At 43.3% G+C, this 13,349-nt stretch overlaps 1 protein-coding gene across 9 annotated transcripts in view; it reads left to right on the top strand.

The window, feature by feature from the left end:
• BMPER (BMP binding endothelial regulator) overlaps positions 1-13,349 on the top strand; it is a 499,083-nt gene that overhangs the window by 299,583 nt on the left and 186,151 nt on the right. For all 9 annotated transcript variants that reach the window (XR_015734230.1, XR_009620982.2, XM_060686109.2 and 6 more), the window contains exon 11: positions 10,275-10,320. Coding sequence is in view for 7 of the 9 variants with exons in the window: in XM_060686109.2 (XP_060542092.1) it covers positions 10,275-10,320 (46 nt within the window). In the remaining 2 variants the exon portion in view is untranslated. The remainder of the gene's footprint in view (positions 1-10,274; positions 10,321-13,349) is intronic.

Genomic DNA, 13,349 nt, shown 5'->3' with positions numbered 1-13,349 from the left:
GGCATTAGCCTCCTAAGCCACTCAGGCTTTAATTTAATTTCTTGGCTGGTCTATGTTGATCTCGGAGCCCAGGAAAATAAAATCTGTCACTACCTCCATTTCTTCCCCATCTATTTGCCAGGAATCGAGAGATGCCTTGATCTTAGTTTTCTTACTGTCATCTCCACTAGCTTTGTTGTTGCTCAGATTTCCTAAGGCCCATTTGACTTCACATTCTAGGATGTCTGGCTCAAGGTCAGTGACCACCCCATTGTGGTTATCAGGGATGTTAAGCTTGTTCTTGTATAGTTTTTCTGTGTAATTTTGCCACCTCTTCTTAGGTCCCTTCTTAGGTTCTGCCTCTGTTAGGTCCCATTTTGCCATTTTGGTCCTTTATCATGCTCATCTGTGCATGAAAAGTTCCCTTCATATCTCCAATTTTCTTGAAGAGATCTCTGGTCCCCTCTATTCTATTGTTTTCTTCTATGTCTTTGCACTGTTCATTTAAGAAGGCATTCTTATCTCTTCTAGCTATTCTCTGGAATTCTGCATTCATTTGTGTATATCTTTCTCTTTCTCCCTTGCCTTTCGCTTCCCTTCTTTCCTGAGCTATTTGCAAAGCTTCCTCAGACAGCCATTTTGCTTTCTTGCATTTCTTTTTCTTTGGGATGGTTTTAGTTGCTACCTCTTGTACAATGTTGGGAACTTCCATCCATAGTTCTTCAGGCACTCTGTCTATCAGATCTAATTCCTTAAATCTATTTGTCACCTGTACTGTATATTCATCAGGGATATGATTTAGTTCATACCTGAGTGGCCTAGTGCTTTCCCCTTCTTTTTTCCATTTAAGCCTAAATTTTGCAATGAGAAGCTCCTGGTTTTGTTTTTACTGACTGTATAAAGCTTCTCCATCTTTGGCTGCAAAGCACATAATTAATCTGATTTTTGTGTTGTCCATTTGGTGATGTCCATGCGTAGAGTCATCTCTTGGGTTGTTGGAAGAGTGTTTGTGTTATGTCCTTATAAGGACATCCGCCCGGATTGGCTGCCAGCCATCGGGCGGGAAAGTTTGAATCACTGTCAGGGGTGGTGCGACTGCCGGAGCGAATATAAGGAGAGCTCCGGCAGCGCGCAGCCAGTCTTGTTTCTCTGTTCTAAATAAAGTTACTAATGTAATGAGCTGGTCGCGTCTTCCTTTCCTGCGCCGATCTAACACTGGCGACGAAGGACTAGAGCAAGAGACGAACCTCATGGCGCCAAGCCAACAAGACCAAGACACCGGCACCTGAAACCACCGTAGGCATTTCCGTAGGCATGGCATCCGCTGAAGTCACTTTGCCAGCCCTTGCTCCTTTCCGCCCAGGGAAGGACAAGTGGAAATCCTACGTGGTCAAATTTCGGCAATACCTGAGAGGCAACAACATCAGGGATGCCAACGATGACCGAAAAAAGGGCATTTTCCTGGCTAACTGCGGCTCCGAAGTCCTGGACATGGCAATCGACCTCGTAGCACCACGAGACATCGAAGAAGTGCCATGGACGTACCTGCTGCAGATCCTGGAGGACCACTATGCCCCAACTGGAACACCAGTGGCGAACCGTTTCACCTTCCATCAGAGGGACCAGAAGGAAGGTGAGACCATCAAAGAATTCATGGCCGCCCTGTGCCAAATCGCTGCCAGCTGTGAGTTTGACCACATGGACAACGTCATCGCTGACCGCGTGGTTTTCGGCATGAGGGACAGAGGCCTGCAAAAGAAATTCCTGAGCAGGAAGAAACTCGTGCTCAAGGATGTGGTGGAGGAAGCCACCGCATCCGAAATCTCGGAGAAAGTGGCAGCCGCAGTAAGCAGAGCGAAGGGAATCCACAAGATTCCCTCCACAAAACAATCGTCGACTGAGGATTCCACAGCTGGATCGGAATCGGAGGAGGAGTCCACCATCCACAAAGTATCCAGACCCCAAGGCGGGAGACCACCCAAAGAAGTTACAAGGGGGAGCGCTGTGCCAGCTGCAGAGGGGACCATGCCAGGGCAACCTGCAAGTGGAGAGATGCGACCTGCAGACGCTGCAACAGAAGGGGTCACATCGCCGAAGCTTGCAGAGCCGAGGAACCAGCCCCAGAACCCTCCAGCCACCGTCCCCGCGAAAATTAGAAAGAGTACCAGAGATCATCCAAACGGTCCTCTGGCCCATCTAGACGCAGAGACGATGATTTTCCCCGGAGCGGAGCAGTCCACCAGACGACCATCGCCCACACAAACTCGGACAATACCACCAAGTTCCACGTGACCATCCACGTGGAAGGTTCACCCTGCTCAATGGAGGTAGACTCGGGCTCAGTCTACTCCATTATGGATTGGCACCAGCTGAAGCGCCTGCAACCCAGCATCAGCAGGCGAGACCTGAAGCCACTACACTCCAAGCTCGTCGACTTTGGGGGAAACCCCCATTGGAGTCTTAGGAAGAGCCAACATCAGAGTCTCCTACAACAAGTTCCAAGGAAAGCTTCCCATCACAGTCATGGAGAACAGCCGACCAAACCTGCTAGGAGTGGAATGGTTTAAGCCCCTGGGGCTATCCATCGGAGGCATACATCAAATTCGCAGGGATGAACTCGGCAACCTCATCGAAGAGTTCAAAGAAGTCTTCGATGGTAAGCTGGGGAAATTTGTGGGGAGGCCAATCTCATTTAATCTGGACAAGGGAATCACCCCAATTAGGCTGAAGCCCCGCCGGGTTCCATTTGCCCTGCGGCCTAAAGTAGACGAGCAGCTGGATAAGCTGATCGCCCAGGGCGTCCTGGAACCGATCAATCATGCCTCATGGGAGACCCCCATTGTGACCCCACTGAAGCATGATGGGTCTGTGCGCATCTGCGCCGACTATCGTTGTACCATCAACAAGGCGTTGGCACAGAGCGCATACCCAGTCCCAGTGGTGCAACATCTGCTGCATTCCCTGGGAACTGGCTCAATTTTTGCAAAACTGGACCTGGCCCAGGCTTACCAGCAACTGCCAGTGGACGAAAAAACGGCGGAGGCACAAACAATAGTCACACACAGGGGGACATTCAAATGCAACCGTCTCCAATTTGGAGTCAGCGCTGCCCCCAGCATCTTCCAATCAATGATGGAACGCCTTCTCCAAGGCGTTCCAGGGGTGGTGCCATACTTTGATGATGTACTAATCTCCGGAGAGTCACAGGCACAACTCCTTGAAAGGCTCAGGCTTGTCCTTCAGCGCTTCAAGGCCAAGGGCTTGAGAGTCAGGAGAGATAAATGCATCCTAGGAGTACAGGAAGTCGAGTTCCTGGGCTATCTCATAGATAGCACTGGCATCCACCCCACCAAATCAAAAGTGAGGGCAATCCATGAAGCTCCGAGCCCCAAAAACAAAACGGAACTTCAGGCATTCCTTGGATTGCTCAACTTCTATGCAATGTTTCTTAAACAGAAAGCCACAGTTGCTGAGCCACTCCCCCACCTGCTGGGGAAAGCGGCTTCCTGGAAGTGGGGCCAAGAAGAGGAAGCAGCATTCCGGGCCGTGAAAGGACTTTTAACTTCCAAAAGCGTCCTCATCCAGTACAATGAGACGCTCCCCATCAAGCTAACGTGCGATGCGTCGCCTTATGGGGTAGGGGCAGTCCTCAGCCACGAACTGCCCAACGGCTCCGAAGCCCCAATAGCCTACTTCTCGAAGACTATGTCCGGCGCGGAGCGCAACTACAGCCAGCTGGACAAAGAAGCTCTGGCCATCGTTGCAGGAGTGAAACGCTTCCATGAATATCTCTACGGGAGAAGTTTCACCATAGTAACTGACCACAAGCCACTCCTGGGGCTCCTCGCAGGTGACCAATCCACCCCGACCTTCATGTCCCCGCGGATGACGAGATGGGCCATCTTCCTAGCCGGCTACTCCTATAGGCTCGTGCACCAGCCAGGCACAGCCATAGGAAACGCCGACGCGCTGAGTAGATGCCCATTGAAGGATCCAGTAGAAGACCCAGCCCCCACGCTCCACCTCTTCCACATAGACAAAGACGCCAGCTGTCCAGTCTCGTCCGCAGATGTGGCCGTCCACACCCAAAAGGATGCCATGCCACACTCCGCCAAGTGAAGTCCTGGGTCCTCAGAGGGTGGCCATCTAAGAAGACGGAGGAAAAGTTCAGCCCATTCTTCAGGAAGCAGAAGGAGCTGTCCACAATGAAGGGCTGTTTGCTATGGGGAGACAGGGTGCTGATTCCAAGCACTCTGCAACGGCGGGCGCTAGAGACATTACACAAAGGGCACCCAGGCATCGTCCGCATGAAGGCCCTGGCACGGAGTTACGTCTGGTAGCCCTCACTGGACAGAGACATCGAAGAATGGGTCTCCAGATGTGACCCGTGCCAAGAAGTACGCCCAGCGCCACCTCAAGCCGAAACAGCGAAGTGGGAGACCCCCAGCAACCCCTGGTCGAGGATCCATATCGACTTCACGGGTCCGATGCAAGGGCACCACCTACTCATCGTCGTCGATGCCTTCTCCAAGTGGCTCAAGGTGGTACCCATGACATCTACCACAATGGAAGCGACGATCCGAGCCCTGCGCCGCCTTTTCGCCACCCATGGACTGCCGGATGTACTGGTCTCCGACAACGGCCCCCAACTCACATCCCTGGCCAGGGAGACATTCCTGGCAGGACTGGGCATCCGCCATGCCCTGTCCGCCCCGTACAGGCCGGCTGGAAATGGACAAGCGGAACGAATCGTGAGACTCACCAAGGAGGCACTCACCAAGATGGGCATGGGCGACTGGCAGGAAAGAATAGACAACTTCCTCCTCACCCAGCACATCACGCCACATGCCACCACCCACAAGTGCCCGGCCGAATTGTTGATGGGCAGAAGGTTGAGGTCACCATTGGACCGGCTGCACCCCCAATACAGCCCAGAAGTGACCGCAACGGCCAGCCGCCCGCTTCGCACCTTCAGCAAGGGAGATTCGGTTTTCGCGCTAAACTTCAACGGCTCTCCTAAGTGGCTGAAGGGGAAGATAGACAGCACAACCGGCCCGAAGTCCTACACCGTGGAGCTGGAAGATGGACAGGTCTGTAGACGTCACATCGACCAGCTCCGGAAAAGGTGGGGGGGAGCACAAGAAAACCAGCCTGACGAGGGAGACCTGCAACACCCCGACAAGGTAGGCCTGCAACACCCCGACGAGGTAGGCCTACAACACCCCGATGAGGTAGGCCTACAACACCCCGATGAGGTAGGCCTACCACACCACGGCGAGGCAGACCACCGCCACCCCGACGAGGCTGGCCAAGCGCACTACCAGGCGCTAACCCACCGACAGTCCAGAGCGGTAGACCAGGGCCAGCCGCATGGGGGATGGCAACACCAACCCAGCGAGGTGGGCACCGGGCACGACAGGGCAAGGGACTGCCAAAACAGCCCACGAGTAGACCGGGACATACCCCGAGGGGGAGCATCGCACCCACCCGGCAAAGGCAATCAGCGACAGCCCTGTCAGGGAGACCTCCACCACAGGCGAGTAGACCGGGGACCATCCGAGGTGGGCACACCACAGCCCAGGGGTGAGAGTGGCACACAACTCCCCGGCGAGAGGGACCCCCGCCCAGCACAGAAGACAACCCGGCAACAACAACCCAGCTCAGATGACCCCAGCCACCAACCCGCGGTAGACCAGGGACTAGGGCGAAGGGAAAGCCGACAACAACCCGGCCAGGGAGGTCTGCGCCACCCCGGCAGGGGAGACCCCCACTGACCAGCGGAGGTAGCCCCACAACGACACCCCGACCAGGTCGACCACCGCCGACCCGACGGGGTAGGCCAACACCAGCCCGACCAAGGGGACCTGCGCCACCCCTGCGAGGTCGGACAGCACGACACGACCCAACACCATCCACTGCTGGCAGACCGGACCCGAGGGCACCGATCCGAACCACCCCCCAGACGACAACGAGCCGAACCGCAGCCGAACCGCAGCGCCCGGGAGACCGGGGAGGAACAAGTGACAGCCTGGGACTTACCGAGACTCAGACGCTCTTCCCGGGTCAGAACCGAGCAGCCTCGACGAGACGATAGATCCACAGGCCAGGAGGAAGACCACCAGAACCAGCCATCCAAAGTCTGCGGTCCGGCCGGAGGCGCTGAGGGTGACCCCGCACACTCGCCAGCCGAACCGAGCCCGGTTCTGGGGAGGGAACCAGGAGACACAGGAGCCCCGTCCATCCGGGTCGGGGACGAGGAAGAAGTGAGACCGCGCAGGTCAACTAGGGTGCCGAGGCGTCCTACGTACCTGCGTGATTACGTGACTTTTATTGATGAACGTTGACTGTTTCCGGACTAAGAGGGGAGGAGTGTTATGTCCTTATAAGGACATCCGCCCGGATTGGCTGCCAGCCATCGGGCGGGAAAGTTTGAATCACTGTCAGGGGCGGTGCGACTGCCGGAGCGAATATAAGGAGAGCTCCGGCAGCGCGCATCCAGTCTTGTTTCTCTGTTCTAAATAAAGTTACTAATGTAACGAGCTGGTCGCGTCTTCCTTTCCTGCGCCGATCTTACAGTTTGCAATGATCATCATATTCTCTTAACAAAGCCTGTGCCTTGCTTCATTTTCTACTCCAAGGTCAAACGTGCCTGTTATTCCAGTTATCTTTTGGCTTCCTACTTTAGCATTCCCATTCCCCATGATGATAAGGACATTTTTTGGTGTTAATTCTATAAGGTGCTGTAGGGCTTCATAGAACCAGTCAATTTCATCCTTTTCAGCACCAGTGGTTGGGGCATAGACTTGGACTACTGTGATATTGAATGGTTTGCCTTGGATTCAAACTGAGATCCACTGGATTCACTGGATTAGACATATCCAATTCCTGCAATTGTTTTTCTTATATTTTAGCCTCCAGTTCCCTGATCATCTTTGTTGCTTTTCTCTTCACTCTTTCTTAAGCATGATTTGCTCACTTAGCCTCATTTTCTTCATTCACACTGCATTTCTGATTGGAAAACTAGATTGGTGAATTGTTCATACCATTTGATGCTGTGACACTAGGAGAGCAGTGCAGTTGATCAGTTTATACTGTGGTAGCTGCCTTATCAAAACAGGCTATATATGTTATAAATGACCAGCTGTAAATGATCTGTAATGAGTGGCCATAGAATATAGTGGAACAAAACTGCTGTACTTACCACATTTTAATGCTGTATTCATGGACATATTGATTGACATTGTTTCTCCCACTGTTTTAAAATAATATAGTTTACTTTTATCTATGACTAGCAAACTCAGTGTTCTACTGTTAGTGAAGCCTTTGTTTGAAGGCACAAATTAACTGTCTCAGAAGGCTTTCATCTGTTGAGAAACTGCAATTGAATTATCTTTTTCTTCCATTTGTCCCTCTCTCTACCTCTTTATCACCAGGTGTGTAAATACAGTGGCATGTGCCATTCAAAATAAAAATCATATTCATCGATCTTTTTGCATGTTTTGTTCTTTTTTTTTAATTTAGCACAAATTTATTAAGATGGTAAGGGGTTTTTTTGTTTCAGGAAGGAGATATCATAGTGCTTTAAAAACACTGCATAACTATGATGGAATTGACAGAAGCAATTAAGAGACAAAAGAATAATAAAATGCTAGGTCCTGATGGGGTACTGGCAGAATTTTATAAACAATTACAAGATATATTAGGCCCAGTTATGTTGTAAGTTTATAATGAAGTTCTGCTAGAAGCAAAAGTACCAAATTCATGGATGGAAGCAAATATTACTCTTATACTGAAAGATGACTCAGATTTAATGCAGATAAAGAACTATAGGCCAATATCTCTATTGAATGCAGAGTATAAAATATATGCTTTGATAATAGCAGAGAGATTAAAAAGGGTTTTGAATGAATTTATATATGTAGATCAGAATTGATTTTTGCCAAAGAGGCAGGTTAAAGACAACATGAGAATGATTTTAAACACATTGGAGTATTATGAAACACATCCTGGAAAACAAATGGTGTTGATTTTTCTAGATGCACAGAAAGCATTTGACAACATTAATTGGCAATTTATGTTATTACAACTAAAATACATGGACTTTGGAGAGAGATTTATCAATATGATTAAAGCAATATATCACAAACAATCAGCCAAGGTGATGGTAAATGGGGATATGACAGAAAATGTTGATATAAAAAAGGGGGATGTCCATTGTCCCCTTTACTATTTATACTATTTTGATATAAAAAAGACAGGGATGTTCATTGTTCCCTTTGCTATTTATACTGACTTTGGAAGTGTTAACCAGAAATATTAGACAAGATGAAGAAAGAAAAGGAATGGAAATAAAAAATAGAGAAATATAAGCTACAGGCATTTGCAGATGATTTGGTTTTTATACTAGAAGATCCACTAGAAACTGGACCAAAGTTAATTAGAAAGATAGAAGAATACGGGGAAGTTGGAGGATTGAAAATAAACAAAGAAAAGATACAAATTTTAGTTAAACATCTTAACACAGAAAAGAGTGTTGATGGAAAGAATTGATATACCGATAGTGAAGAAAGTAAAGTACTTAGGGATACAACTAACAGCAAAATGTGCAACGATTAAAGAGGATAATTATATGAAACTGATGCAACAAATTAAATTAGATTTGGAGAAATGGAAAAGTCTGCAATTGTCATTGAATAGCTACTATAAAAATGAATATTTTATCAAAATTATTATATTTATTTCAAACAATTCCAATAAAATTGAGAAAAAAATATTTTGAAGAACTAAATAAAATAATATTAATATATATTTGGTTAGGGAAAAAAGCAAGAATAGGTTTGAAAATGTTTCAAGAATTCAAAAAAGAAGGGGTTTTGGGTTGCCAGATTAGGAATTGTATTATCACGCCTTGGTACTTACATGGGTGAAGGAATGGATTAATTTGAGGCCCAAAAGTTTATTAACCTTAGAAGGACATGACCTTCAATTAGATTGACACACCTTTTTATGGTATGGGAAGAATAAGATACATAGCTATTTTCAAAGACGGTATATTAAAAATGCATCAATATGAGTTAAAATTAAAGAACAATATTATCTGAAAATACCAGAATTCCATTCCTGCTTTCCACAATGGAAGCAATGATGCATCCTAATGTTATTAACATGGAAAAAATTGTAAGATATAAAGATATTCTCAGTGAAAAGGGGGAGCTAAAAACTAAGCAAGAACTTAATAGTCAAGGAATGGACATAGCATGGTGGCCACAAATGCAGATATAATCTTGATACGAGAAAGATGCTAAAATGTATGGTTTTAATAAAGAATTAACAGAACTGGACCAGATATTAACTGGAAAAGATGAAAAACTGATAAAGAAAATATATAGTTACTTATTAAGTATCAAACTGGAAAGTGAGCAGGTAAAGGAGACAATGATAGTTTGGGCTAAAAAATTTGGATATGCAATAGAATTGGATAAATGGCAGAAATTGTGGGATAGAAATGTTAAATTAGCTATGTCAACTGCATATAAAGAAAATTTGTATAAAATGTTTTATCGATGGCATATTGCACCAACAAAACTGGCAAAAATGTTTAAAGATAGATTAGCTAAATGTCGGAAGTGCAACCAGATACCTGGCTCCTATTACCATATGTGGGGGACATGCCCAAAAGCTAAAAAAATTGGACAAAAATACATACTTGGTTGGAAAAAACGATAAAGCAGCAAATAGACTAGAAACCAGAAATATTTTTATTGGGCATCCTGCCAGAAAAATATGATAAAAGGAATATATATTTGATTTTATATGTATTAACTGCAGCCAGAATTGTATTTGCACAACAATGGAAAAACAACGAGATCTCGACAGATGAGGGTGTAATTAAGAAAATATTAGAATGTGCAGAGCTGGATAAATTAATGCTTACAATTAAGGAAAAAAAAGAAACTGAATATTTCTTGATATGGGACCTATTTTACCAATGGTTAGATAATAAATACAGAAGTTAGAAATATGGGGATATAAAAAAAATGATATAAGGGAGATTTGTTAAAGTAAATAAGTTAAATATTATTGTTATTATAGTATTAATATTATTGTGATGAATACTATGGATTAGTAGTACATCTTGATTATGATTGCCTAAAAACAATTGTACCCAAACAACACACTGTTTGATTGAAATTGAATTTTTACATGTTATATAAACAAAACAAATAGAACAAATAGAACAACAAAAGCACTTTATTGAATTCTTTTCCCATATTCTTTGTCCTTGTTTCATTTAGGGAAAGATCCTCAACCGAAAAGGATGCTGTCCCATTTGCACTGAAAGTGAGTAAGTTCATTTATTTACTGTTTTTCCCCCCAACACTTTTCTTGTCAGCAAAATAAGGATAAATTATTATGTGTTATTCCTCATTTTGTTCAAGAAAGTTAATAGTTGCAATAGGATTGAGTTTATGAGAAATGTTGAAGAGCAAATAATCAATATAAACCTCGATAATATTACTCTTTATTGCTTATGTCCAAACTATTTTCTTGTTAATAAAAAATGTGAAGCCTATAATGAAAAGCTTAAAATGCTTGGTGTCATTAGAGAGTTCTCCCAAAATAATCTATATTTATCTTAATATGAAATAAATTCAATTAAAATATAATTGAAATAATATTCAGTGCCATGAAAAAATTTAAAAATACATACAAATTGCAATGAAATTAATAATAGCATGGAATTTGCTATTGGGAATTGCTAGGAATTTTGCTAGGAATTTTTAGTCCTGCTACTGTTTGTATGACATTATAAAAATTTTTTATAAGTAATATCCTTAATGAAAAACAGGGTAGCCCAGATATATAATTGCAAATATAATAAATCTTTATTATAGTATTTAACTGTTTAATTTTTAAAGCATGAGCCATGAGTTTGAAGTTCTAACTAAAGAACAGTTCACATATTAGCCTTAAATAAGTCTACCTTTTCATCCTCATCTTTCTGTTTTCTGACACTTGGAAAAATCCTGCCCTGAATTGTCTGCCATCGAAAGACAAACTGACTCAGTATAATGCAATATTCCAATATTCATTCATTCATACATGCATTAATAAATTAATCTGTTCACAAATTAATTATTAATTTATACATCTTCCATTGTTATAAAGATTTCTCTGACAATTGACTTGTAGCAGTTGATTTTAATATATATTGTACATTTAATTGAAGCCATGTGCAAGAATAAAACACCTAAGTATTCATTCTTACTTTTGGGGGGCATTTTTGTACATTTTTGTATGTATTATTTATAAACCAAATTGGTTGAAAATTAATGTTAATTGAAGTTCTGTGTGAGCATTTCATATGCCTCAAGAACACATTACGTCTGGATACTTTGGAATTCACTTGGACTGCCAAGGTGTTTCCCCCTTCATTTCCCAGTTGTTTTTTTATACAGAAAACAGTATTGAATTTCAGGGCTTTCCACCATGATCATCATAGGAAAACAATAATCATGATCATCATAGGAAAACAATAATTTTGTTCTTCTCTGTTATGGTATGTGGGATAGTAAATACAAAAGCAGTCCAAAAAACTTTTAGAATACCTTCCAGTATGTCATTTAATATATCCATTCACCAAACCTAGTCTGAAAATCCAGAGACAATCAACAGTATGATTTGCTTACATTTCTGATGGAGAATGCTATCATTCAGCAGGTAGACAGAATGCCATCAGGCCTGAGGAACTGTTTTATTCTGGAAAATGATGTCTGTTTAATAGAGCTATAGGAAATCCATGCTCAGAAGATATTCTGACATCAAAGCAGGATAGAAATGTTTTAAGCTATATTTCATTTCAGCAAGTGATTAACTCCGATTTAAATCAACAAGAGTTGAAAGATATTAACTTCAGTGGGAATTTTCTGTTTAACATTTGCAATTGAGTTCTATTGAGTTTTTGTGTCTCAGGTTCTCTGCTTGTCCAAGTCCTTCCCAGTCTGGAATAATTTAAAATGCAGTAATGTAGGAAATTATGTACTTCTGCAGCTAAACAGTGACCCTGATAGCTTGCCAAGATAAAGTCTAGATTCAACTGCCAAGATTTGCCACGGCATGTTTGATGGACTAGAGATATATAGACTTTAAGCCCTTCATATTTTCTCTTATAAAATAAATATTTTTCCTTGTTCCTAAATTTTTGTGGGCTAAATATATCTGTAGCAACCATATCCCATTGCTATTCTTCAAATGTGTTAAATTAAACTGTAGGCAAACTCACTGGGAATTCTAGGAGTTGCAGTCCAAAGTATATGAAAAGCAGCAGCATAGATATGGCAGGTCTGCTGGATGCAGGGAGATTTGCAAGATAAGGTTAAAAAAAAGAAAAGAAAGTGAAGATGGTAATGCAGCCTTGGTAGTACAGTGGTCTAAAGCACCCTGTTATTAAGACCAGCTGCCTGCAATTACTGCAGGTTCGAATCTCGCCAAGGCTCAAGGTTGACTCAGCCTTCCATCCTTTCTAAGGTAGGTAAATTGAGGACCCAGTTATGGGGGCAATAAGCTGACTTTGTATAAATATACAAAAGAATGAAGGCTATTGCTTAACGCATTGTAAACCGCCCTGAGTCTCTGGAGAAGGGCGGTATATAAATCAATTTTTTTTAAAAAAATGCAAAAACAGACGGAACTTCAATCATCCCATTGCAATCGCCATCTTAACTTCTTTGACCATAGCCTTCATGTCCCCTTGGCTGGATGTTTAACAATGGGGTATGAGACCATTGTAATTTCTGTTCTATCATGAACCAAAGCACTGTGTGGTTATGAGGACACTAAAGGGAAACACTGACCAACAGCATCAAAATAGTTAATCAATCCTCTGCAACCAATCTAAATATATAGTAAAAACACTTACATTTTAAAAGACTTAAAACACTAAGCTGATATTATCTTTTAGACATTTTATTCAACTGGTTTGTTTTAATGATTTTTGCTTAACTTTTGTATTCTGATTTTGGTGATCTGGATTAGTTCTGTAGAAGGGATGTTACAAGCTATTTGTTGCTTAATAGATGTTACAATTATTAATGAAGAATTATTTAAGCTAAATCTAGTTCACGGTTAAATATATGAATTTACATTTACTTTAATGACCTCTTATTTTCTCCTCTTATATTCCCCATATAATTTAATAAGAATAAATTTTTATCCAGGTTGCATCTAACTTGCAGCTAATCTATCCTTTTTAAAAATTTATTTATGGGGCAATTGTGTTTGGAAGACCAAACAAATGAGGGTTGTGTTTGGGAGACCAAACAAACCTCAGGGTTTTCTCTGGTTCCAATCAAATGCTGTTTCCATTGCAG

The sequence above is a fragment of the Pantherophis guttatus genome, chromosome 4 (genome assembly GCF_059756535.1).
Source record: "Pantherophis guttatus breed Tessera chromosome 4, ASM5975653v1, whole genome shotgun sequence".
In the NCBI taxonomy this organism is placed as follows: Eukaryota; Metazoa; Chordata; class Lepidosauria; order Squamata; family Colubridae; genus Pantherophis; species Pantherophis guttatus.
Note: the sequence above shows the minus strand (reverse complement) of the source record. Positions and strands in the feature narration are given on the sequence as shown.